Here is a 26,805-nt window from a genome sequence, read left to right as displayed (position 1 = left end):
GGCGTGGGTGGGCATGGCCAGGGCACCGTGAGCGGCATCCGCGGGGGTGGCGGCGGCAGTGGCAGCATGTCTGGAGGAACCCCCTCCCAAGAGACTTGCAGCGGTGGCGCGGGGGGGGAGCCAGGAGGGCGGGCCCGTGGGACAAGCTTGGGGATAGGCGTCTGAGCCTCCCTGCGATGGGGTCGGTGGGTGGTCGTGGGGGGAGGAGCGGGGGGGGGGTGCGGGCTCGGATGGGGCGGGGGGTTCCCCGGTGGTGGCCTTGGCGGGGGGGGGGGGCCGGGGGGGGGGGGGTAGACAGTGGCGACTGGGCAGGGGAGTGGGGCGGTCCTGGTGGATTATAGCGAAGAAAGTGAGCAGGAGGGGGATTTTGAGGAGCCGGTGGGGGAGGAGTTTTCCCTGTACTTATCTGGCAGTGAGTCGGCTGGGGGAGGGAGGGGGGGTGGGGACCAGCCCCCGGGGGGGGGCAAGGGGAAGGTTGGGGGGCGGGGGGGGCAAGGGAAAAGGCCCGGCGAAGGTGGTGGGGGGGCCCGGGGGGGGACGTGAGGCACTAGGCAACTCTGGGGGTGCGGGGCGCAGCCGTGGGGCGAAGGTGGCGGGCAGGGGTGAGGTCCGGTGGGAGGACCGGTGGGAGGGGATGTCGCTGGAGGAGCGCATACGGGCACAGCGCAGACTGATTGAGGAGACGGAGCGACGGTGGGAGGAGATGTGCGTGGCCAGGGATGGGGGGCCCCAAGGGGGGGTGCGGGCGGTGGACCGGGGAGCGGCACTGTAGGGGTGCTGGGCCGACGGCAGGACGCGGGCGGTGGATCTGGGTGGATGAGGCAGGGACCGACTTGACGTCTGAGACCTGGTGGCGCTGGGGCCCCCTCGGACTATGCCGGTCCGGGGGGGGGGGGGGGGGGGGGAGGGAATCCAAGCCAGCACTGTTTGCTGTCAGAGGCCAGGGTGGGCCGGCGGGGCGCACAACGGCCTCCAGACGCCGGGGCGAAGCAGCAGGGGGGGTCCGTGGCGGCCTGCCCTCCATCGAGGGAGCGGGCATCGTCGAGTGGTGCGTGAGGTACGGATCGAGTCTGGTGCGGTTGACTTGGATGAAGAGCTGGATTACGAGTCAGAAAGTGAGGAGTTGGAAGAAGGTGAAGTGCGAGACGTGCAGGGGCTGGAGGCAACGCGGAGGTTTGGTGTGTTACAGGCACAAAAAGCCAGCTGCAGCACGACGCCAGTGGCGAAGAAGCAAGCCCCGAATCCCGGCGGACAGGCCCAGGCGGTGCCACACACTCTAACAGGTGAGGGAGCGTGGTGGGGGGTGTGGGACGGGGGGGGGGGACAAGTTGGGGCGTAGAAGGTCCTGCAGGTCTGTTGGGGTTGGGTCGGTGAGGGAGGAGGGAGATGCTGCGAAGCAGACTGTTCCGGCTAAGGTGGTGGCCCTGGAGGGGGACGGGAAACGGCTCGTGGGGGACGGTGTGCAGACGGACAAAGAGGGGGAGAAAGAGGGGAAGGATGAGGGGGGAGAAGCATAAGAAGAAGTCGCCCTATATGGGCCTGGCGATGCCTTTGGGGTCGCATTTGTCTGAAAAAACGAGGGCGAGGATCTGGAAGCATGAGGTATGTGGATGTGTTCAAGCTGTTGCACCGGGAGATACAGGCTAAGGAGGGGTCTAAGGAAGAGGAGTGGGAGTTGACGAGGCGGCCGCGGGTGCCAGTGAATATGGAGAATTGGACGTCGGCATTTTTGATTTACGCGAGCATCTATTGTGAGAAACATCAGGATAGGGCGATTGCGTTGTTCAAATATATGGATATCATCCGCAAGGCGCAGATGCACTTTGGGGGTTTCGCGTGGCTCAGCTACGATGAGGAGTTTCGGGCTCGGATCAGCATTAACCCTGACAAGCCCTGGGGTGAGGTAGACCAGGAGTTGTGGGTACAGTGGATGTCTTCGACGCAGTCCTCCGCGTCCACGCATACGGCTAGCGGGCTTCCAGTGTCGTATCTGCCTTTTCAGTCCTGTCCCGCCTCGACGGGGGCGGGAGGAGGATCCAGTGGAGCCGGGGGAGCAGGCGGGCAGGCTGCCGCTGCAGGCGCACCAGGACAGCCGGCCAAGAGCGGGGGAGCCACCACATTCCTGCTGGAATTTTAACAAGGGTTTTTGCACCCGCCACCCGTGTAAGTTCAAGCACGAGTGTTCTAAGTGTGGAGGGCGGCACCCGGTCACACAATGTTTTACACTGGCCACTCCCTCCGAACAGTGGCGGATTACCAAGGGCAGAGGGCAGGCTGGGCCAAAGGGCTCCTACCCCGGTTAGTGTGGAGGCCATGGGTCCTTGGCTCTCCCGCTATCCTGATCGGGAGGCGGCGTTGAATCTGTACTGGGGGTTCACTGAGGGGTTTCGGGTTGGGTACCATGGACTGCGGGAGTGCAGATGGGCGGAGAATTTGAGGTCGGCGAAGGATTTGCCGGGGTGGTTGAGGCGAAGTTGCGGAAGGAGGTTCTGGAAGGTAGGATCGCCGGCCCGTTTGACACGTGGCCATTGCCGGAGCTCATCATATCCTCCTTGGGGGTGGTGCCAAAGAAGGAACCGGGGGAATTTCGCCTGATCCACCACTTGTCGTGGCCCGAGGGGTTGTCGGTGAATGATTTCATCGCGGAGGAGGATTATCGGGTGCTGTATGCGTTGGTGGATGATGCGATTGCGCTGGTGAGGGTGTGTGGGCGGGGGGCGGAACTGGCTAAGTGTGACATCAAGTCGGCGTTTAGCCTTCTGCCCATTCACCCGGCGGATTTTCCTCTGCTGGGGATGCAGTTTGGAGGGGCGATCTTTGTGGATAAGGTTTTGCCCATAGGTTGTGCGGTATCCTGTGCGTTGTTCGAGACTTTCAGTTCTTTCCTGCAATGGGCCTTCACTGACAGGGCGGGGCACCGGCTGGTGTCTCACTATCTGGATGATTTCTTGTTCGTCGGGCGCGGACAGTCGGGAGAGTGCAGGGAGGCGTTGTGGCAGTTTGAGGATGGCGGGGGAGTTTGGGGTTCCGTTGGCGCCGGAGAAGACTGCTGGGCCGAGCAGTTGTCTGGCTTTCTTGGGGATCGAATTGGACTCCGTCGCGTGGGTGGCGCGCCTGCCCCAGCAGAAGGCGGAGGAGATGCAGGAGTTTTTGGGCCAGGTGGTGTTGCAGCGCAAGATTGATTTGAGGTCCGTCCAGCGGTTGTTGGGTTTGCTGAATTTTGCGTGCCGAGTGGTGCGGGCTGGCAGGACTTTTTGCAGGCGACTGGGGTTGGCCATGTCGGGGGCGGTGCTGCCCCACCACAGGGTGCGGATTTCCATGGGTGTCCGGGCGGATCTGCGGGTCTGGCGGGGGTTCTTGAGCGACTTCAATGGGGTCTCCTTGGATTTTGCGGATTACAACATGGTCTGGCAGGTGCAGATCTTTTCGGATGCGGCTGGGGCTCGCGGCTTTGGAGTTTTCTGGGACGGAAGGTGGTGTGCGGAGCAGTGGCCGGCGCACTGGTTGTCGCAGGGCAGGAGTATTACGTTTTTGGAGTTCTTCCCGCTGGTGGTGGTGCTGCAGGTGTGGGGACAGGAATTCCAGAACAGATCTGTGCTGTTCCATGTGGATAACCGAACGGTGGTTAACCTGGTGAATCAGAGGGCGAGGGACCTGCGGGTGCTGCGAAGTTTCATGCTGCTGTGCTTGCGTTTTAATGTGCTGTTTCGCGCGAAGCATGTGCCTGGCGCTAGCAATGACATTGCGGATGCATTGTCTCGTTCGCAGTGGCAGCGTTTCCGAAGTTTGGCGCCCGGAGCAGAGGTTGTCAAGACCAAGGTGCCGGTGGGTATCTGGAGCTGGGGGAGTGAGAGTGGTGAATTTGATGGAGAAGTCTGTTGCTGAGTCCACGAGGCAGGCTTATCCATTGGCTTGGGTGGAACTGGGTGCGTTTCTGGGATGGTCGCGGGATGCTTGGCGTATGTCTGAAAGGGAGTGTGAGGAGGGGGTGATGCGGTATGTGTTGCATTGCATGGACAGGGGTTTGTCGCAGGTGACGATTGCAGGGAAATTGGCAGGGATTTCTTTCTATGGTATGGTTTATTTGGGTTTTGATCCAGCCAGGAGTGAGTTACTGAGTAGGATGCTGAAGGGCTGGGGCAGGGAGCGGGGGAGTGTGCCTGTGCGTGAGGCGATCACCTTTGAGTTGCTGGTGGATATCTTGGCGGAATTGAGTGCTTGTTGTTACGACATGGCTGAGGTAGCGTTGTTCCGGTTGTGCATGACTTGGATGTTCTTTGGGGCTTTCCGGGTTTCGGAGTTGTTGGGGGGTAGGGGTGCGACAGGGATGAGGTTTGAGGATGTTCGTTTGGATGGGACGCGTTTGGGAATCTGGCTGGGGCGGTCGAAAACGGACCAGGCTGGAAGGGGAGCATGGGTGTGGTTGTGTGAGTCGGGGGGGTGGGAGTTTGCCCGGTGCGTGTATGGGGCAGTTTTTGTGGGCAGGTCGGCCGGAGTGTGGGTGAGATTTTCTGTCATGCCTCCGGGAAGAGGGTCACGGCTTTCCAGCTGCTGGCGGTTTTGCGCATGGCATTGAGGCGCCTCGGTAAGGACCCGGCTGGGTATGGGACGCACTCCTTCCGGATCGGCGCGGCGACGGCGCGGTTGGGGTGGTCCTGGGACAAGATCCGGAGGATTGGTAGATGGAGGTCGCGCTGTTGCGAGCGGTACGTCCGAAAGTAGGGCAGAGGGGGCGCGTTGGCTGTTGGAGCGTGTCTGTTGTATTTCGTGTTCTAATTTCCTTTTTTCTTTGTAGGTTGTGTTGGGGGTCCGGGAGCCAAGACGGTTACCTGGATCGTTGGTCATTCGTTTGTGCATTGGGCATCCAAGTATTCTGACAGGCAGGTGTACGGTCGTAACCTGGGCCTGAGAAGCAGCAGTCACGAGGTATTTTGGTGGGGCAGGAGTGGGATGCGCTGGGGAGAGTTATTGCCCTGGCTGACCAAGAAAGTTTCACAGAGAGGCTGTCCGGACTTGCTAGTCATCCATTTGGGGGGGAGAATGATCTAGTGAAGCAATCGGGGGTGTCACTGCTTTATTTGATGCAACGGGACTTGGAGGCGATGAAACGCAATCTGGCTGGCGCCTGTATTGTGTGGACCGAGTTCATTCCTCGACGGATCTGGAGGGGGCAATATAGCCCGCAGCAGTGGAACGAGCCCGGAGGAAGCTGAATAGGGCCATGCGGGTTTTTTGTGAGAACACTGGGGTCAAAGTGCTGGCGCACACCGGACTGCGGCTCGAAGAGCCCCCGCTTTTTAGGGACGATGGAGTGCACCTTTCGCACATAGGCAACGCGTACTATATGATGGAGCTGAGGGATTTCATCAGTGGTTTGTGGAATGAGTCGATCTGGTGTCGGAGAGAGTCAGGGCGAAAGGTGCACTAGTGAGGGGTGGGGCAGGTAACCGCCCTCCGGGGGTTCCCTGGTTGGCGGATTAGGGAGGGGGGAGGAGTCCATGACGGGCATACTCACCCTTCCGGGGAGGGGGATACTGGTGAAAGGTGGGGGTGCGTCAGATCATTGTACGATGAATGGAGATGGAGAAGTTTGGAAGAGAAGTGAGGAAGCGAATGGGATAAGTGAGGAGGTGCTGTGTGAAGTGGGGATGGAGTAATTGAAGGCTGGGAGAGTATGGAAAGTGAGAAGTTATGTTGTTGGGGAGTTTGTGTTTGGTTAGGATTGTCCAACCCTGTCCTAATAAAATGGCCTTTTACGCTAACTTACCTGGCGTGGACTGATTATTGCGCGATGAGCCACGTTGTGCACCACTGCCTCTGGGACAGCGAGTCGGGGGGGCCATACCAAACGGCAGCGTCCTCGCCATGTGTGAATCATGAGGCTCGCGGACGACATCATTGCACGGCGCGCTGTGTGCCCCCTCTCAAGGTCCAGCTGGGTTCAACGCTGCAGGGCCGTGAACAGCCGGCGGGGATCGCGGGCAGCCCAGTATGCCCCTTCTGGCACCGGGTGCCCCACTGTACGCAGCTAGTCGTCCCTCTCAAGGGCCTCGCATGCTGCTACCGGTCGTCCGTGACTCTCCGCTGCACCAGGACCTCTGTGGGTGCCCTCGTAGCACCTCACCCCCGGCTCATGCTCGGAACGCAGCTGTCCACGAGGTCGCCAAGGCCCTCACCGCGCTAGGGCTCCAGGGGCCGCTGCCGCGTCCGCAGGAGCACTACTCATCCCAGGGGAGCTCTGCAGTGTCAGCGCCACTCCCGGTATGTGCGCGGTCCGATGGCCCCAGGAAACAGGCGACCGAGCAAAGCTTAGTATCGGCGGTGCCGGAGGGACATGATCCGCATCCTACCGTGCCACCACCTTGGACACCCAAATACTGGCTTTTGAATGTATTACCATGGTTGGGGGTTCACTTAAATAACCAGAATTGATTTCTATCCAAATAAACCCTTTTTGAAACATTAGGATAATTAAAGACTGGGGGAAAACCATAATGCTCATATTCATACCTTGCAATTTGCATGCAGCTCTATGACCGTTAATATCTCACTGTTATGTTAGGATTTTGACAAACTGCAAGTAACAAAATGATCTCACTGACAAAAGCAGTAACCCACTGGTGTATTTACATTAGGTGCACTTTGTTTTCTGCAGGATACATGTTCTGTGCAGCAGCCACATTAACCCTCTGTGCTACCTTTCCACGAGTCAAAACTTCCACTTGACAAAACTCCATCTTTCTCTAGGAAGAACATTAATCACCGGAGTTATGACGTATTGTTGCCAAAAAAAATGCAGGAGGCCAGGAAGGATGCAGCAAGTGCTTGTAAAAATAATATACTTGCAAGCATGACACCCCACTCGAAGTGAAGAGTCCTTTGACCAGGTCACTGTTGCTCTAGGGTGTGCTGCTTCATAGGCCTGCCCAAAACACTGGAGGTGAGCTTCAGTATGGGTTTGGTGGACAGGTCTTCAAGGTGAACCTACACTTACCACTGCTAGGGTCCACCTGCTGGTGCGAAGACACCAGGGCATCCTAAAGTCTAGCACTAGAATGTTCTGCCTCAGGAGAGTGGTCTGGTCAACGGATCATGAAGGCTGAACCTGGTTCCCCAGTTCCAAATTCAGCAGCTACGACCATAGTGGCTGTAGGAAAGTAGGGTCTGCTTTTATGGTGACCCCGACTTTCTGGTGTCATTATGTTATTTTGACTAGTCTGACTGGGATCCTGCTACATTACCCCAGTCGGAGCGCATTGCCTTAATTGGAAATGGTGAGTACTTAGGTAAACACCAGATTGGCTACTGATGTACCCTTGTAAGTCACTAGTATATGGAAGTAAGGTACCCAGGGCATAGGTACACCCATGGGCTGAAGCATGTACTATGTCACCCTTGGGTGATACTCAAATTGTGGCTACATGCCTGCCATTGCAGCCTGTGTAAGCTGGTGCTAGCACCACTACAACAGAAGTTCTTAGATCTGAGGTCACTGTACCTAAAACCTATAAGTCACCCCCTAAGGCAGGCCTTTCAATCTAGAAGGAAGGGTGCTCATAAGCGAGGGTGCCCCTGCATGAGCAGGACACCCCTACAATCCAGAGTTCATTCTCCCAGGTTGTAAGTGCATAAGCCATTACGATACATAGTGACTATGTGTCATTATGCAATGGCTAACTTTAAACCGATTGCAACAAACCCGGTCCTGGTTGCTATCAACCATCTTCTACTCTAAAGCTCCTCCTGGAGACCCTAAGTGCTCCCGGGACCAATCTTCCTGACCCAGACAGCAAATGGCTGCTGCTGACCAGAGATCCTATCCGGTCCTCCTGCTGCTGAGCCAAGCTCGAGCAGGGGAGGGCAGGACGATAAGTTTCCTGTCACAGGGAGGTGACCATCTCCCAGACAGGATTTAGTGTATTGGGACAGGGTGAGGGCACTTGCAAGCACCACTAGACTGCTTTTAAGGGCACATTTGGTGCCCTCCTTGCATACTCTAGTTGGAACCAGTTCAGGGAGCCATTGGCTCCCGCTCTGGCGCAAAACTGAACAAAGGACATGGTAGTATACTTCCCACTGTTCAGCCCTTCCTTTGGGAGGGACCCCTGAATCGTCCAAACCCTTTCCTTAGGGTACTTAAGGGCTTACCTGTGGGTGGTTCCTTAGATTCATCGTGGGACAAGATTCAGATCCGAAACCACTTCATCTTCAACCGTCTGGACTTCGCTTTGGGAACAGACTGCAACTGGGAAGACTCCTGCTGCTCCTGGTCTCATCATACTGCCAGTCTTCTGCGTCGTCTGTGCTCGATACAGGTTATTTACAAGGCCTGAGGACATCCAAGATACCGGAAGGAATCTCTTGGAGTGAGGGAGTCACTCCCCTGCATCTGCAGGCACTGCAACGAAGCAGACTGGTCTGCTGTTCCTGAGCTCCCACGGACAACAAAAGGGCAGAAAAACAGTTGGTGGTTCTGCAACTCCCTCGAGGTCTGCACTGGCTTCACAGCAAGTTTGAAGCTAGTATCCCACATCTGAACCGCTGCAGTGGTACCCCTGTGCACAACATCAAGTTGCAGTTGCCAAGGCTTGTTGACTTCAGAGATTTTCAGGCTCCAAGAAGCTCCAACCTCAAGCATCTCCTGCAACCAAGATCTTAGCCAGAACTGCATCCTTTGCTCTGTGGGCCTTAATCCTTTGTGAGCTACTCTAGGTACTCTTGCAGCTCCTGTGCCTTCGGCCTGTGGGTCCTCTTGAGGGTCTTTGGCTCCAGTGGGCTCCCCTGCTTGCTCAGGACCTGCTCTGACTTACCTGCTCGAGGTGGGTCATTTGGCCTTGCTGATCCCAACACTGCACCTTTTTCGCATACGTTGGTTGCTATTGCCAAGGCTTGTTTGTGCTCCAGACATCGACCGCCCCTGGCTCTTGACATGACATGGGACAGCTCGTAAACTGCTTTTGGTCTTCTAGGGAGTCGTGTGGTCTGCACACCTGCAACTTCAAGGGCACAGTCAACTCTCCTGCATCTCCAACATCAGCGGGCATTGGTCTTCTGTGCCTCCTGGCCACTGAGTGGTATAGACTGTCCCCTCTGCTTGCAGGTACCTCTCATCTTGAATCAACCTTTTGGTTCCACCGGACTCTTTAACCTTCACCAGTGGAATCTTCACTGAAGTCTTACTTTGTGGTCTATGCCAGTTTCCCACGTTACTTCACATCTATGCACCAGACTTCCCTGGTGTAGGTATCCTTGTTCCCGGGTATCCACGTGTGGCATGACTCTCCAACCTTCCATCTTCCATGGGGTTTCTTCAGCATCTTCTGGGAAGGGTCCTTCTTAAAATCTGCAACCGCAACTTACTAATTGACTTGCATTGAGCATACGGTAGTGTTCCCACTCTGCACACAGCCTCCGTGGGGTTCCTGGGTACTTACCTTGGGTGGCTCCTTGGATCCCCGTTTCTAGGTCTTCTGTGTCCAGTCTCGACTTAAGTCGTGGTTTGCATTTCACTATTTTAGTGAATGGTTTGGTGTTCCTCTGGAGACCACTGTGTATTCGTTCTTATGTGTTCTATTATCAAAGTATTGTGTGTACGGTGATTTCATATCTCCAGGTAGGAGATATACCAATGAGTTAGTGTGCATAATAAATAACTATTTTTATAGCTACACTTAACATACACTATGTGATTAGTACTGGTTAAACAAGCTGGTTTATACTCCTTCTGGACCAAGCCTGAAGGCTGCTTTCCACCACTATCACTTAGAGAGCTTTCTAAGGTTGTCTAAGACCACTAAAATCACAATAAGGGTGGTCTGGATTAGTAAAGGGTGCTACACTTAAGCGAGCACCATATACTAAGCCAGCCTCCAACAGTAACCCATGTGAAATGTAAGAAGGAACATGGCTATCTTAACGCTTTCCCACTCTTAGAAATCGGGGAGTGCTTTTGCCAAAAACTTCATAGGGCGTTACTACAGGGCCCAGAAGGGACCTGTTTCGAAGTCCATTACTAAGATCCTTACAAAACGTAAGCAGTATGGTTTTAAAAGACTACATCCCTGAACACAGCCGCGGTGCACATCGAGCAGGAAGTGCAGTACATCCAGGACTGGTGCCCTCGCCCACCCGGAGAAAACAATGTTCAAAGAAAGACGGGAACACAAAAGTAGTGCTTCACTGGCAAACTCTGTAAAGTGGCGCTAATGTGTTTGGGTGTGAATAAAATCAATCTGCCACTTTGCGATCCACGGTCTCTTTATTTAGTTAATTTTCACATTTTGAAACTTATTTCCCTCCGTCCGCAAGGTGCACTTCGGAATAGAATAAGGTCAGAAAAAAATGACCTTTTCAGCAAAAGTGTTTTTTTTGGATCCATTTCACAGAGGAACACAAACGAGAGAAGAGGAAAGAGGGTGCAACACGGTCACGGTTTTCAGTAAGTGCAGGGGAGCAAGAGACAGACTGGGGGAGCAAGAGACAGACTGGGGGACAGCTGCCAGCGGCAAAGCAGGCGACGTGGGCAGTGGCGGATCCTCCGCTAAGGCAGAGGAGCGTCACTCCACTGCTTCAGCTGCATGTAAAAAATAAAACCTTGATAGTCATTTGGTTTTTCGTATACAGCTTGCAGCTGAAGCCAGGTGGGCGGGGCTCCCTACGCGTGACAGGGGTAGGAGTGGTGGCTGCACCTAAAGTGCACATGACACTTTGACTGGCTGTCTCAGGCCAGCCAAAGCGTCATGCGCACTTTGCATGTTCTCCACATGCACAGCATGCCAACCCTTTTCTGAACGCCGAACCATGGCGCTCAGACCAATCACAATGCTGCTAAGGCAGCGTCGTGATTGGCTAAGGATTCCGAGAGGCTGTGTGCTTCATGCCAAATAAGCAGTAGTCAGTGGTAAAAAGGTTAGTTTTTTTTATAATTTCCCCCCTTCCTCCATCCCAGACACACCCTCCCTACCACCATACATGCCAACATTTCAGAAGAGCAAAGTGGGAGATTAAAAAAAAAAAAAAAAAAAAAAAAAAAAAATCGGGAGAACGGGGCCTATAATCGGGTTTCTGTCATGTATGGACTTTGGAAGTGTGCTGCTGCAGGATCGGACATTTGAAAGCAAATTCACATGTTTTTTTTTATCACCTTTCAAAAGCATGGAGCGCAATGGCAGGCAGAGAAAGAGGGGGATGCAAGAGTCGTACACTGGCCTGGCAGGTTGCGGTCAGTGCATACACCCCCCTCCCTTCCCTGTCAGCCCGGGCTGAAACAGCTTCCCGGCACACTCACAGCCGCCCCCCCCCCCTCCCCCAGTACTTCACAGGTGTTTAAAAGACCATTTGGTTGTTAATGGGGCTTTGTTGGTTTTTCACCCCTTCTAGAGCCCCTGCATCGCCATCGTGACTATTGCTGGAAGAATTAGCACGTTACACAATACCAAGCCCCGTCAGCTGAAACCGAGGAATTGGGTTTTTGCTTGCAGGAATCGGGAGGCGGGAGACTAACCTTCAAATCTGTAGTCTCACGCCTGAATCGGGAGTGTTGGCATGTATGCCTACCACCCCTGGTCAGTAGTAGCTGCTACTGAAAGTGTACACTGTCCTTGTCCTCTGGCCAAGGAAAAGACCGTACTTTTCCTTCTCTGCCCACATCCGAACAGTCAAGCCTCATCTATAGACCTGGTCTATTTTGGCCATCATGGGACGCGTGGGAAGGAAATCTATTAAATTAAAGTCGGGGGCTCACCCCCAAGACTCTAGACAGGAGACCTATAGACAGGCAAAATATGTATGTACATTTATTGACATAACTGGGGCCAACCTGCCCTGGGCCTCGCAGCACTACATAATGGCTTCAAGGCCCAGGGAAGTGGGCCCTCACACCTGGAACCCTCTGATTGCTCCAGTGTTGTGAGGCCCAGGGGAAGGCCCCCCCCTCCCCCCCCCTCTGGGCCTCAAAGCAGTAACGAGGCACTCTGCTAAACACTACCCTACCACAGCAGTTCTAGATACATTTTAAATGCACATTCCCATGAAAAGAAATCTTTACTATGGGTAATGCAAAGGTTACCAAAAGCCAGTTGATCTGGCTGTTCCCTCCTCGCCTCACCCACCTCTCCCTTACCAGTGTCCGGCTGGTCCTGAAAACAAAGGGGCCTTTTGTCGCCTAGAAACAAAATGCAGAAAGGCACCTAGAACGGCCAGTACTTCACAGTAACAGTCGCTCCCCGCCCTGAAACTGCCAACATAATTGCTGGCCCAGCTACTGTGCCCTCCCCATTCGGTCTCCTTTATCCCCACCCCGGCACCCCCCAGGAATGCCATCATGCCCTGACCAGCAAGGTCAAGACATCTTGCATTTGTAATGTGATTGTGTAGGGGGGCGGGGGGCTGGAGAAGCAGGTGGGCTAACTTGGAAAGTGTGGCCTTTCACAGTGAAGCAGGACACCCTGTTTTATAGCTGAGTGCGAAGCCCTGGGCAGCTGCTCAAACTGCCCTTGCCTAGTGCCGGCCCTTACAAATCTACTCCGGTCTAAAGAATTGAGCTGCACATACTGCATACCTCCAGGAGACATCCTACAATTGAATTCAGATAAGAAGAAATTGGGGTGGGGTAACAATTAGTGGGAACTAGTTTCTCCATGCTAGAAAGTTACTTTATGAAAGGGATCCCAGGGGCTACCACACCAAATTACAGTTGCACATATACCACGAATGGGACCATGGAGGGGTTCCCCTTACACACCAGCTATGAGCATGCTCCCAATGAAGGACAGATTCAGTTCCTGGAGTCTTGCTCCATATTTTGTTAATTGATACCATAAAGTTTTATTGGGTAGGCCATGGTAAGTCTGGATACTGGGCATACTCCAGAGGTGAGAAAAACAGTGCCCTTATGTGCTTCCTAGACCTTGATTTAAAGTGGCAAAACACCCAATTATGAAGCGATGGAAGCCCGGGGGGGTCTCTTTCCAGAGGACACTATGGGACTACGCAAATATTCCTTCTCATCCAACTGGGACGCAATACTGACTGCCCTCCAGGATGCACTAAGTCCCGAGGACAACACTTGTGCCACCATAATTTAAATCATACCTGAACAAATACACTAACGTAGGCTATGATAACATCGGCAACGATGTTCCACTGTATATACTTTGAGATGGGTACCAAAAGATAGGTTGTTAGCGGAGAAGAGGACAACTTGCCTAAGACGAACTTGGAACTACATTGAGAGACAGCAAACCTGTCCTGTTTTTCCCTCACCCCAGAAAACCTTACCCCCACCGCCTTACCCATGATGTTCATCTTTGTTCTATAGCTTCAAATGTTTTAGGTCATCATGGAAAGTAGTGGGCAATGTGACTTCGCACTGTTTACTTACTACAGAGGGCGCCTTTTGGCCTCATGCTGTGCCATATACATCAGTATATTCTAGATAGGTGGGGCATGTACCAGAATGGATGCAAAATGTATCCCCCACAAGCCTTCGGACCTGACGATTAGTCAGACATTAACACCCTTATTGTGCCTGCAGTGTTAATGCAACCATACCAAAAAAAACAGATAAAACTAAAAAAGGGTATATTCGGTGGGCATTATATTATGGTGTTAATTAGATCCTTTGCCCACTTAGAGGAGCACACAGTGCACTGGTGACACATTCACATCCCGAGTACAATTATAACATCCGATTCATATTTCAGAAAGGCCCTCTGAGACTCAAGGCTACTTCTACTACGCTGCACTACACATGAGATTGGATAGGTTTTATGGGATAGAAGGTTTCAAAAGAGTTGTGCAGGAGAAAGTACCTGGCTAAATCTGAAATGGATAAAACCCTGTGTGGTTATCAGAGTTGGGGAGAGGAGATGCCGAAGGTGCTGCTGTGGTGGCCACAGTCGGAGGCACTGCATGATGCCGTGTTCCATGCAACAATAGCCAAAAAAATGGATTGCCATTTAATGTGAATTAATGCTCAGCTTCTAAGACTGCTACGGAGTGAGACACATTTAAAGTGGTGATAGGTGGAATTTGCTTTAAAACAATCTGCAGGGTCACAGTCTGGTACAGTGAAATCATTCAGGTGTAGGGTAGGATATGGAATTGGCATGTCAGGTGATTCCAAAGAGTATGCAGATGAATGATGAAAGATGAAAGATGGAGCATGCAGAGCAGGATGACCGACTGGAGCACTTCCATTATAAAGCATACTTGGTAAAAAAACAACAGCAAGAGGGAGACAAGTCTGAGCAACTGTTGGCATGGCTGACTAGAAGCTAGTGTGCACCATCTACACATCCCTGCAGACATTGCAATACTGCATTTTTAGTTTGTGAATTCCCCATTTGTATTCTGCATCTTTAGTAGATACACTGGGGATAGTGGCATATTTAGATTGGGTACCTTTGCCCAGAGTTACAGGTGAAGGTGAAATTGAAGCAGCTGATAACTGCTGCAGAAATGGCAAATGACATAAGTTGGGTAGCCATCAAAAAGCCGGACATGGATGATCTCTGAATTTGAACCATTGGTTCCCCAAATTGCTAAAAATGTACTTCGAAGCCTACAAGCGGCGTGTTAGCATCATTAACAAGGGAACCCCTCTGTGGTCACCCTGAAACCTGATAAGGATCCCCTGGACATAAACAATAGGCTTTTTCGTTACTTCACATTGAATGCAAGATATTAGGAAAAATATTGGCCAAGAGATTACTACAGGTTCTGGGGTCTTTAGTACATGAAGACCAGAATTGATTTTTTCAGGGCACAACACGCCCCTGAATCTACAAAACCTTTATGTAATGGGCCTAACACCACAAATGGACACAGTCAGCAGTGGCATTTTATCGAAAATGCATTTGATACTGTACTATGGCCATACTTCTTTGCAGTTCTTGAGCAGATAGGGTTAGGAGAGGGTGTTCGGAGGTAGAGTCACCTACTGTACCTCACCCTAGATTAGCGCAGACTGGTTGTATTGTCTCGCAACAATGCAATATTATTCGAGGCACCAGCCAGGGATGCCCTTTGTCTCCAGTTTCATTGGCTGTGGAACCTTAGGCAAAAAGCTGCGTATTTGAGCACCGGAATGGCCATACACGTCATGCATGGAGACCACATTATCTTGTGGTATCTCTGAAGTTGATGGTTTGCTCAAATTTGCAGCCTCAAAATTAACTGGGGGAAATCCTGTATATTCTCCCAAAACCATACTATTCCCTTAGATGAATGGGACATATGGGCACGGCACTCCAATTGAAACCTGAATTGTCTTGGTATTTGGGAGTCCAGATATACAGAGATAGAGAGGCTGTTTGCTAGAATTTGGGCAAAGCCCTACTTGAGGCAAGTTAGTTGCTTCACTTTTGGACTGGACTGCTGTTGTCCGATTGGCTGGATGGCTATTGCCAAAATGTTATCACTGCCCTGACTACATTGCGGTACTTCCTTGGACAGTCCTGTGGTATTTTTCATGGGGTTATACTCGCTGCCATGTGTGCAGTGAAAGAAATGCGATGGAAGAAATGATCCTTCCACCCGATTTGGGGTATGGCTGCACCCAATTAGGACAGTCACTCTTTCGGCACATCTGAAATGGGTGATGTGCTAGAAAGGGGACACTACATATGCAGAGGGTGAAGGTGAGAGACTCAGGCAGCAAACAGTGCTGAAGTAATATGGGGGTCTGGAATGGTGGACATTGGAATGTCCTCGGGCTCTAAGCAACTGTTAGAGTGTTGAAAAGATATTTAAAGCATTTGGGCATTAAAATGCCATACTCCCCTAAGATACCTCCGTTGTCTCTTGGGATCAAGAGGCAATACTCAATCCAACAATTGTTAGGAGATTTGTATACAGGGTGACCACCTTCCTTGGATGAGCTATAAGTAGACCTGGATTTGGCTATTGGCTAGCTTTACATTCAGGCCATGGTTAATACAACAAAAAACTTGGACTAGGGGGACATCTGGGCCACCAAGAAACAATGCTTTGTCAACTCATGGATTTGGTAGGGAGGCAGTTTATGAACTGTAGTCCACACTTATCCCAGACTTTCACTCAAGACTTATTAGGATGAAACAAAAATGACAGTATACTTGTGGAAATAAGAGAACATGGATGGTCCCATATATTAGAATATACTAAGTTATTAGAACCCAACAGTTCAATCACATGGGAACATTACTTGTAGCAGACTTACTGTTCATGGCTAGAATCTTCGCTGAGCTGCAGATAACTGTCAAAGCTATAGCTCTCCCAGGACGGACTTCTTTATGGTGTGGGAGTGAGCAGCAATAGCTCAATACAGAAGCCAGGTTCTTACAACGCTCAGTCAACTGGTAGGTACAAATAGGATGCTAGCCCTTGAGCCTTGCTTGTTAGGTGGTCCAGAATTAAAGAATAAACACTTCGTAAATGGCTAATCCTGGTATTACTGAAGTGCAAAATCGCGATAAAAAATTGTGATGCACAGTTCCGATGCACTGGGAGTCTGCAATGACTCCCTCCATGGTGGCCTGGTTGTACAGTATGTGCGAATTAACTGGGGGAAGAGATTGCAATTCTCATTCACCAAACGATTTTAGGAAAACCTATACCACACGAGGATTGAGATACAATTTAGTTTCAACTTCAAGCCAAATCACACAGTGAAGGTTATGTACAAGTGTTATGTATGGTTTCTGGAAAGCCTTCTCATTGAGTACCAAGAAGCAATGAGTACCCGACTGCACAGGAAGCAATTCGGAAGATACTTAGAAAATCTAAAATGCAATATCTGCATTAGCGTATGTGATTACCTTGCATTAGATTGCCTTTGGTGGATTGCAGTCACAATGTGTGATAGCCAAACACTTCAGTCCCTAGTATGGCAGTTTTTTTTTGGGGGGGGGGGGGGGGGGTTGTCAAATCTTAGCCTCACAATGGACAATTCTTGATTTGGAGTTATGCCTAATCTCTGAACTAGCTTTCTTGAAAGTACCATGGTCTACTTCTCTCAAAAAACTATTGGCATTAAATTATTCCCAAGTGCTCGTTTTTGGAATCTGGGTCCTTGTGAGTCCCAAGTGACAATTGCCCCAGAATAAAGAGATTAACCGAGACAAATCATTTACAGCAGACATGGGTCAAATTCAAACCGCGATGGCAAATTAAAATATAGACTCAGCCCAGAAGGCAAAAATATTTGATTCAAATCAAAATGCAAATAATTCACAAATTGCAAATAAATGGGAATTAGCATTGGGCTCATTCTGTATTCTAATTAAATACAGGATACAGTCTAGCATAATGCACCAGCAAGAAGTCAGTCATGAAGTCTGGTAATAAAAAAAAAAAATACAAGGAAACTGGCAAAACATTGTGAATAAGGAGTCAGACTAACGTGGACTCTACTTCATAAAGAAAGCAAAGAAAATTTTAATTATCCTATTAGTTTAAAGTTTTGTCTGAACAGTCCCTCATAAGTACATGCACGACAGGAGTCCAAGGAAAATCTTGCACACATCCCAGAAACCTCATGTTGAATAGTTTTCAAAACCGAGAAATTACACGATCAGCCTAGTGTGAAACATGATACATCACACAATGCAGTGGAACAGAACCCATCACAAGGAAATTACTTTTGCTCAAATACGAATGAATAATCCTGTATTCCGCAAGGAAATAGGAAACAAAAGCACATTTAAAACTAGATACACTCTCCCTTAGCCAAGAGAGCAGCCCTGTAAATATTCAGTTGAGCTCTGCTCCTTCCTTCGGTAACATTAGAAACACGAAGAATACACTTCAAGATCGAGGGAACACAAGACCTTAAAACTGCCGGAATTAAGACTATTTTACAAAATGCTGAAGGACATGCACATACAAATAGTGTTAAAATGTGCAATGTACAACATTTTCAAGTGAATTGGAGGCCTTATGTAAATTTTAAAAATAAATGTCAAATACAGTAGTTCAAATTCTCATTTGCGACCTGTTCATGTTAACACTTCATTCCGAGACAGAAAACGGAATTAGCACCCATCATTTGAAAAGTCGCATTGAAATGGATTAGGACATGAAACATCTATAGTGACCAGTAGAAGAAGCAGGTCCAAAATTTGCTTGTAGTCGAAAATAAGTGTTCTTTATTCAAATATAATCAAATGCTTAAAATCCAAAGACCATAAAAGTGAATCTTTTTAGCCAACGCGTTTAGTCTCTATCGAGACTTCTTCAGGGCTAAAACAAAACATATATACATTTACCATCTATACATATATACAGAAGAACATTTTAGTCTATACATAATGAATAAATCAGCCAAATGGTGATCTGCCAGCTCGGTATGATTTTAGTGTTCTCTTAAGAGAAATAATTGACAACGTTTTTGTATATAGATATATGTATAGATTAAAGTGTTCTTCTGTATATAGGTATATATGTATAGATTGTAAATAATGTATATATGTTTTGTCCTAATCAATTTCAATGAGACTTTTCAAATGATGGGTGCCAATTCCGTTTTCTGTCTGATTCTATTTGGGTTTACCCAATAGGAAGTGAAGGGTGCACTTCCTGGTTTTCTCAGCACCATCACAATATTATCAGACCACTATTAGTAATATGTGCAGGATCTTTGCCTCAACCCTTTGTGTGTTGTGTTAAACATTTCATTCTGACTTCACTCTTACACAATTAGAACGATCAACGATGCTAAATCATTTAAGAAACCCAGTATCTCCTATGAAAATGTAAATTCTCATGTTTAAACCAAATAAAGGTATTTGAAAAAATGTCCAACTGCATTTCCTTTATCTACATACCAGCAATGCTGAAAAAAAATGAATACGCACTAATTTTATGGTGTAGGTTAAGAAACAAATACACCACACAACATAGGTTTGCATTACAATCTTGAAGTCAGAATAATACTTATAGAATGCACGCTATTTCCATACAGTAAATGTTAAAGCACTACAATTATTGAATAATGAAAATATGCCTTACTAGACTAACTGGTAAAGTAGTTCGGCTCAGAAATGTACCCAAACTTTTATGCTAATGAAAATGACTGAGGGTCTGTTTATTGTAATGGCTAGCAAAGATGGTCAGTGTGTCCTGCACAATATACGTTTTAGACACTGGTATTAGTCCTGAAATCTGACCTTCACTCCAAATTAGTGGATATTTTACCATGGGTTAATAACACAAAATACTTCAACAAGTTAAAGTACCAATGCTAGTTTCACCCTAAGTACTTTACCCTTGAAAACTAATAAAATTGCAATAAATTAAAAAAAATTACAAAGCTTATTTAAAAATTCAAATTGGCATTGAACAGGTTCTTCACTACAGATTCTAAATTAGTCAAGAAATGCAGCAGTAAAAAAGTACAGAATTCACAGGACTGTAGTAAGATCTACTTCTATAGCTGTGGGCAAACAAATTGGTTTCTGAACCGAACTCACCACATTGCTCGTCTGTTTCATCAGTACAATCGATTTCTCCATTGCAGAGCCATGCCAAAGGAACACATTTGTCTCCACATGTAGCCTGATCAGTTGCATTACAAAACTGAGCTGCAAAGAGAAATAAGGTGAATCATTATGCACTGGAAACGTGATGTAGTTTGTACTTTGTTGTATTACTACTTCAGAGAAAAAAATAGTGTTCTACTACATTATCAAATAATTTGTATGCGCTAATGAACAAGTCTGAAGAATTGCTATATAGAATTGAACCCTTTAAGTGCTGAAGATTCTGCCCCCACCCGATACCATCTGCTCTTGTGCTAGTCCTTTGACAAGTGGGACAGTACCTGGTTATAGCCCGTGTAGGTTTATTCATACATTATACATAGGCTGAATAGATTACTGCCACATGTTGGGGATTGCAGAGAAAGGGTTTGCAAACTACTTGCGCTGTGCTAGAACATGGACTAAAAAAAGTACCGCTTGTGCTGAAACGTTTACATTGATGAAAAGGATGGCAAAATGCCCAACATGTAAAAGTACATTTGTTTATTTAGTCATTAACTTACATACAAAGTATAGCCTTGTCAATTTTTCAATTGACAAATTTCTAGGCCATTGTTAACAAGCAAACAAAAAACAAACATTTACCAAGTGTTGGGTAAAATACATAACTACTGGGGTGTTTTGAAACACTGCCAATTCTTCTGAAATATTAAAGATGACAGAAACCTATTGATCTAAAATGATCATCTTAAAATATATATTTTGAGAAACTACTTTCAGGAATTTGTGACAATTCCACAAAGTCTAAATAAACCAATATGCCATACTACACAGTTACAGTTAAGAGCAACTAAGTATGGAACGTGGACATTCTGGTCAGGCTTGACACCACAGGTGTTGCCAGAAAATCATGAGTATCGCTAAAGCAGAGCTTTAGCTCTACACATTTTGGTAGCCAGAAGCACAGGCTCTGGTGGGTAGGCTTTTGCTTCTACAAAGTGTTCGCATTCCAGACGGCTGATAATTGTGTTAATTTATCCAGCTGCCTGAGCTTGAACTTTCAGGGACACACGCACACCTGACATTGTAATGGCATTAAAGTGCTTAGATATCTACATATTTACAGTGTGTCTCTGGCAGCAGCACTTTAGGACAGCCATAGGAATTGCAGTCCCAGCACCCTTCCTTTCCATTATTAACTTCAAACTTGTGTTTGAGAGCAGTATGGGATACTATGGGCTGCACTAAACCCTCTGGATATTTAGGTCTGCCTTGACAGTGAAACAGTCAACTAAACCTACGCGATTAAAACGTTTTATTAAAACAGAACGCAACAGACAACGTCCCAGACAAATTAGACAAAATTCTGGCAGCAATCAGATTCAGATGAAATTTTTGAAGCAACATTTGGTTAGTTAACCAAGGATAACTACCAACTCAAGCTATTGAGCAACCCTGCCCTGGTACAAACAATCTTACTAAAGACACGAAATTGATATTGGAACGGCTGTGTATTGTCAAAAACAAATTGGACGACACCTAGGGGGTGTGTTCACTGCTACAATGTCTGCATTGTTGGTCTTCGAGGGAACAGAATGAGGACCCTAGTGCATTCCTGGAGACTTGGAGGAAAGCCTCCATGATCCTGCAGCTCTATCACCTCACTGTGATAGAGCATGCATACCGAGTACCAGCGGAACAGCAATCTCCGGGAACACCACCTAGACCCATAGTGACGAGGGTTCTGAATTACCAAGACCAGGGTGCCATTCTGATGGCAGACTGAGAAAAGGGCATCATCAACTACAAAAATGCAAGTGATGCTTTGCCCCCAGATTACACACTGGTGGTCAAGAGGCAAAGAGCGTCCTTCATTCAGGTTAAAAAAAAGAACTCCGATTTTGACTGAAATTTGCTTTGTTCCCAGTGAAGCTAAGAATTTCCGATCAGCGGTGGTCTCAATTCTTTATGCAACCTGCAGTGGCATGGGATTGGATCAAAACATTTGACTGTGCACCATCAATAGATCCCATTCTCCCTCCCAGTCAACTCCCAGGTTGGACCAGATCAGCCATGGTGAGGGTGCCCTACAGAGTCCAGGACCTACTCAAAAACAAAGCCAAAGGGAGCAGTGGGAGGCGGCAGGAGCCTACCTGCAGGAGCTCTTAGTTAACAGCAAATTTGCTTTTCTCAGAATCCAATGCTTTGGGGGATGATCAATCATATGAGGAACCAACCAGGCTCCAAGTCTCGCAACCCCCCCTAAACTGAACCCCCCCCCCATTGTTTTGCATTCTGCTTTTTGTCCTCCTTTGCCCCACATGTAGAGTTCATTACTAGCTCAGTTTGCTTTACACTCTACTCATTTCAACCACATGGAACACTGGGGGGGGGGGGGCTGACCTCACTACATAAGTGCTACAAACTTCATGCAGCATTAAACCCAGATTGCCTTTATACATGTCTTGCTTAGTTGAGTTTGAGGTCACCAAGTTGCAGACAAATTGTTGGTCAGGTTTATGACACGGGCTTATTGGCTTATGCAAGGGCACTGGTCTTGTGGATTAGGGAAGGAGTCTCCTTAAAACGGGAGCAAAACAGGGACACTGAAAACCCATTTATATTAGTAAAAGGCACTAGATGGCACTCCTGAATTTAAGGGTAGTTTAGGGACCACACACAGATCAACTAACCTGCTGGTCCAGGTTGTCAATCTTCCTAGTAGATTGATTATAGGGGGTGATATCTTGACCTCGACGTATAAGGAGGGTGACTTGCACAAGGCTAAAGCTACATATTTTGATGCAATGCATGCCATGACTACTCCACTTAGGGAGCACAAAAACATAATGAAGGCTTTATAAGCCCACTCGACTACTGGTGCAGTCATTCTTCACCCTGGGGGATCCCCTCCCCCATAACATTACTGCCAGTGGAAAAAACTTGCACACAATCAGCCATTAATAACTCCTTTCAGGACTATTATAGAGCAGTTTAAAGCCCCATTCATGCCCCTCTAATCGGCCATAGAGAACTTTGCTGTCTATACAGTTACGTCAGATTTACCCAGAGACTCATCTCTCCTTAGTACCCAGCTAATTCAACTAACCCTGGGCGTGAACTTCGCTCCGAGTTTTCCCACACTCCGCGTTATGCAGAAATCACGGAGTTACAAAAAACACTACGTGTAGTATTTTGTCTCACTGACGTTGGTGAGCGTGAGAGGAAAAATCCACCTCCCGGAGAGATTTCCTCGTTCGAGATTGTCATCAAGCTGGCAAGCGTGGAAAATCAACCTCCCGGCGAGATCTCAACGCAGGGGGTCCGATCTCATTGCAAGTGGTGGAGTATGCTCATGACCGCTCACGTTGAAAAAGCTGCAGCTATAGTAAAATTCTACTCTAACGGCAGAGAGGAAATGCGGATAGTAAGCTGGAAAGCACCGGATGGTGCCTCATGGATGGCTTTGCAAGTGTAGAAGAGAGGAAGAAAGATCCTTAACAAGGTAGCTCTCCTGGTAGTATTAAGGGGGAGATTCAGGCCTCTATGCCTAACTTAACTTGTAGGAATAGAATTCTACTCAAATCCCAGCCCTTCTGACCGGTTATGTGCATGTCCAGATAATTAAATTGACATTCCACCCTCCGCAGATAAAACAGGCTTGGTAGACTGCCATGGTAACCTGACAAGAGAACATGTACTGACTTATCCCTGCTTACACATAGCCGGACGCTTCTCCATACACTCGTAGCACATGGCTCAGTTTGGGCAGAGGTGCAGGGGTCCTAAACACAAGTTATATTGTCACCATATGGTGAAATTCTGTTATCCTTAATGATGCTCCATCTAAATACGCTAAATAGCACATCCCTACAGATGCACTTCACGAGGGGTTCAATCGTCAACACAAAGAATGGGCGAGAAGGAGTTTCCATTCAGACTTTGAAGGGGAGGTAGGACCCCATTCACCTTCACCTGTGCCCATGGGTCGGTGTATAGGATCTAAACATAGCATGAAGAGGACCGAAATTCATATCCTTTAATAACTAGAATGTATGATGCAGAGTACTGAGTCAAAGGCAGTTTGAGTCTAAAAGGATGAAAGCCCTGGTTTCCTTTGTGTTCTCGAATGGAGAGTGCAATATTTAGCTATCAAAAAGCATTGGGGCATGCTGCGCTCCCACATGAATCCATTTTATTTGGAATATAAAAGACTACTGATCACCTCAAGCTACCCATTAGCAAGAATTGAGGTTTAGGAGGGATATAGGTCAGGGGGCACAACCTGCAGCTGATTTCCCCGGTTTCAGTAGGACTGATGTGACCCCCCCCTTAAATCGTGACTCAATTCCCCATAGTAAGTGTCTTCATACATTGCATAAAAAGGGTCTGTCACATGGGATGCCTATTTTTTTTTTTTTAATTCTCCAGCAGTAGTTCACCAGGGCCGAAAGTTTTACCTAGTGAAAGTATTCAGTGCTTCCAAAATCTCGAATGTCAGGGGCTCATCTACTCTAACAGTTCACCTCCCAAAGTCTGGGGTGTACCAAGTTACCAGGTTGTCGCCAATTGGGTTATGAGGCCCAGCCAAAGGAGGATCCCTGGCTGCGTATGTGCGCGGAGGTAAACTCCTGTGCGATGTGTATGGGTTCTACAACAGTTTAGCCAGCGGAAGTATGACTGCACAGAACTAGTCCCAGATTCAAAACCCTCTTGGCAAGCCAATAAGGCAATTACTAGTCAGCTCACATTTTATGTTGTGTTGAAGCAGAGGCTAATCTGGCAGAGTGGAGCAGTTTCTGTATCAAGGTTAATCGCATTACCACCGGTCTGTCCTGTATATGCTCATCTCGAATGTCTGGATGTTGTGCTCCGGAGGTAGGTTGTATCGGACCAGTCTTTTCTTGGCTCCGGCAATACAGCATGTTATCCGTCAACAAAAAGTTTTAAATGCTTCCCATATGGTTTAAGGTCACAGACCCAGTGTTGAGGGCAAAACAATTGTCTGCTGGTGCAGATGTGCCAGACCCTTTGTCACGAAGCCACAATGAACTCAATCTTCACAATCCACCCCCTTCCCTGAAAACAGAACCCCCCAGATCACCCAATCTGCATCTTTCTGTGGACTTGATCTCTGCAATCCGCACAGCTCGCAGAGTGCAGAAAAGTCCACTCTGTATTGCAGCAGTTTTACCCACTCGCGCTCAATGGTCAGTTGGCGAGCGCAAGTTGCCGCTCGGGTAAAAGGTCTACCCAAGCGGCAGGAAGATCAGCACAAATGGTGTCGGCTGCAATTTGCGAAATCCACCCAGGCATACTTGCTGCCAGGGTGAAGAAATGGTGCATCAGAGAGGAGTGACAGGGAACCAAACAGTATGTATATTCCCTAATTTCAGGGTGCAGGACTGCAGATATCAGATAACTCAAGTGATCTAGCTCACGTGTGTAAAGCGAGTGGTGTAGGCCACTGAAGAATCCCCTTGTGTCAATGGTGGGGTTTATAACTGCTATTCGCCCCCCCACCAGCGTTTGTAGAAAATTCCGATTGCTCCGAAAGTGAATCTGCCAGAGTGGGCAGTGTGTATACACAGGCAAACACCCATCATTATCAACGGTGCCTTCAACAAGCACACACGCCCAGTTAATCACTATGGACCTTCGCTATTCTTATAGGAAGTGTTTGTAGAGGAAGATTGCCATGCCTCGGGCGTCGCTCATGTAGCCAGAGTGATCAACCCTATTGTAGCCATGATGGGCCAGAAGCCCACATCTGGTGCCCAATAAATGAGTTTCTACCAGAAACAGAATTAAATTAGAATATTAAGCTTAGTTGGCTGTGTGTACTGCAGCAGGAACGGAAAAACATTGTAGTCAATAACCCTGGTCCTAACACCACCCTATGGTACCATTCTGGAACTTAAGCATCTTTCTCACAAAACCCAAAATATTGCACTAAAGGGATTACATTTTTTTTATAAAAAGCATACCGAGCAATGACCCTTGCAGAGGAGATAATGCTGACCTAGTAATCATGGGCCGCCAGAAATAACTAACAATTTCATCTATTAGTAGCAGTGTGCCTTCAACCCAGACCCAAATCTCAGTCCGCACCAGGGCCTTCCTGTAATAAGTGTGGAGGGGGCCCAATCGCCCCAGGTCTTTCAGCAGCGCCATCTCCTTCAGAGGTGGGATCCCCACGCACTCTTACTAGAACCTCTGGTTTTCATTCTGAGCCTTACCGCTCCACTCTCACAATGTTATCCTTTCACCGGGGTGGGGTGTTTGTAACCACCCCAATAGGAGAGGTCTGCTACCCTGGAGAGAGTATGTAAAGTGAGGCTTCTCACAGCAGGAAGTACCGGAGCAGACATCAAGCTGGAGCACCCACAACATGGGCACAAAGTAGTGCGAGTTTACACCAACCAGTCAAAGATCAGGCCTGGTCTAGATAATTCAGCCCCTTAAAGGACAAACTGCAATCCCCACCCCTTACCGCTAGTAGCCACCAGAAGACCGTGCTCGGTAAGACTAATCGGCATCACCTTTTTAGGTCTCGCCTGAGCCAGCGCTTTAGCGCTGCTCTGGCAAGAGTTTCAGTAAGCGGGATTTGGAAGTGCAGACTAGCGGCTTTTCAGGCCTCTAGCTACAGGGCATGTGCATTTGTCAGCCTGCGTGATCACTTTCACGGCCGCTTTGATGTTCAGTGAGCCGCGCAGCCACCAAGAACATCAAAGCGGCCGCGAAAGTGGTCACCATATGCTGTGCTCGCATCTCCCTCCTCCCTTTTTGGATCGTGTGCGCTCGCTTTGTCGCTGGTTAGGAGAACCCCTGCCTAGAAACTCAGTTTGACAGCAGCACCCGAAGCACAGGGCCCAGGCCTCCTCTGAGATGGGCTTCTCACAGCGCGCCGATACGGCATTGGCAAGTTTCAAAATGTGCCCTTTTCCTTCATTTTGCCACGGGACAGGGGGGGCATCAGCTCACGCGCTGCCTGTTTCTCCGACTCCTCCCGGAGACCTGTGTCCCTCTCTTGCTCTTGGATTAAGACAGGTGAATGCAATCCTGTCAACTGGAAACGAGGCTGGAGCTAATTAGTAATGACCTTGAGTGACTGATCGGCTTCTCCCGGAGCCCTCCACTCTACCAAAGGTGGCGCAGGTCATGACTGGTTATTTTTGGAACACTGATATAATTGGTGAAGAGTCAGTCGCGTTGTGACAGCAGGGCATGCTTGTCGGATGTTGGTGGCACTCGGGAAAAGTCCGCCACATGTTTGTTCGGCCACATCGCGGCTACCGAAAGATAGGCAGTGGTCCTGGTGTCTTTTCAGAAACTGAGATGTAAT

At 48.7% G+C, this 26,805-nt stretch overlaps 1 protein-coding gene across 3 annotated transcripts in view; it reads right to left on the bottom strand.

Annotated features, from left to right (window-relative positions):
- The window catches only part of LOC146861849 (low-density lipoprotein receptor-related protein 2-like), an 837,432-nt gene that overhangs the window by 784,269 nt on the left and 26,358 nt on the right, over positions 1 to 26,805 (bottom strand). For all 3 annotated transcript variants that reach the window (XM_085641010.1, XM_085641012.1, XM_085641011.1), the window contains exon 2: positions 19,452 to 19,562. In XM_085641010.1, coding sequence (XP_085497136.1) covers positions 19,452 to 19,562 — 111 coding nt within the window. The remainder of the gene's footprint in view (positions 1 to 19,451; positions 19,563 to 26,805) is intronic.

This window comes from Triturus cristatus, chromosome 2_2 (assembly GCF_964204655.1).
Source record: "Triturus cristatus chromosome 2_2, aTriCri1.1, whole genome shotgun sequence".
Lineage (NCBI taxonomy): Eukaryota > Metazoa > Chordata > Amphibia > Caudata > Salamandridae > Triturus > Triturus cristatus.
Note: the sequence above shows the minus strand (reverse complement) of the source record. Positions and strands in the feature narration are given on the sequence as shown.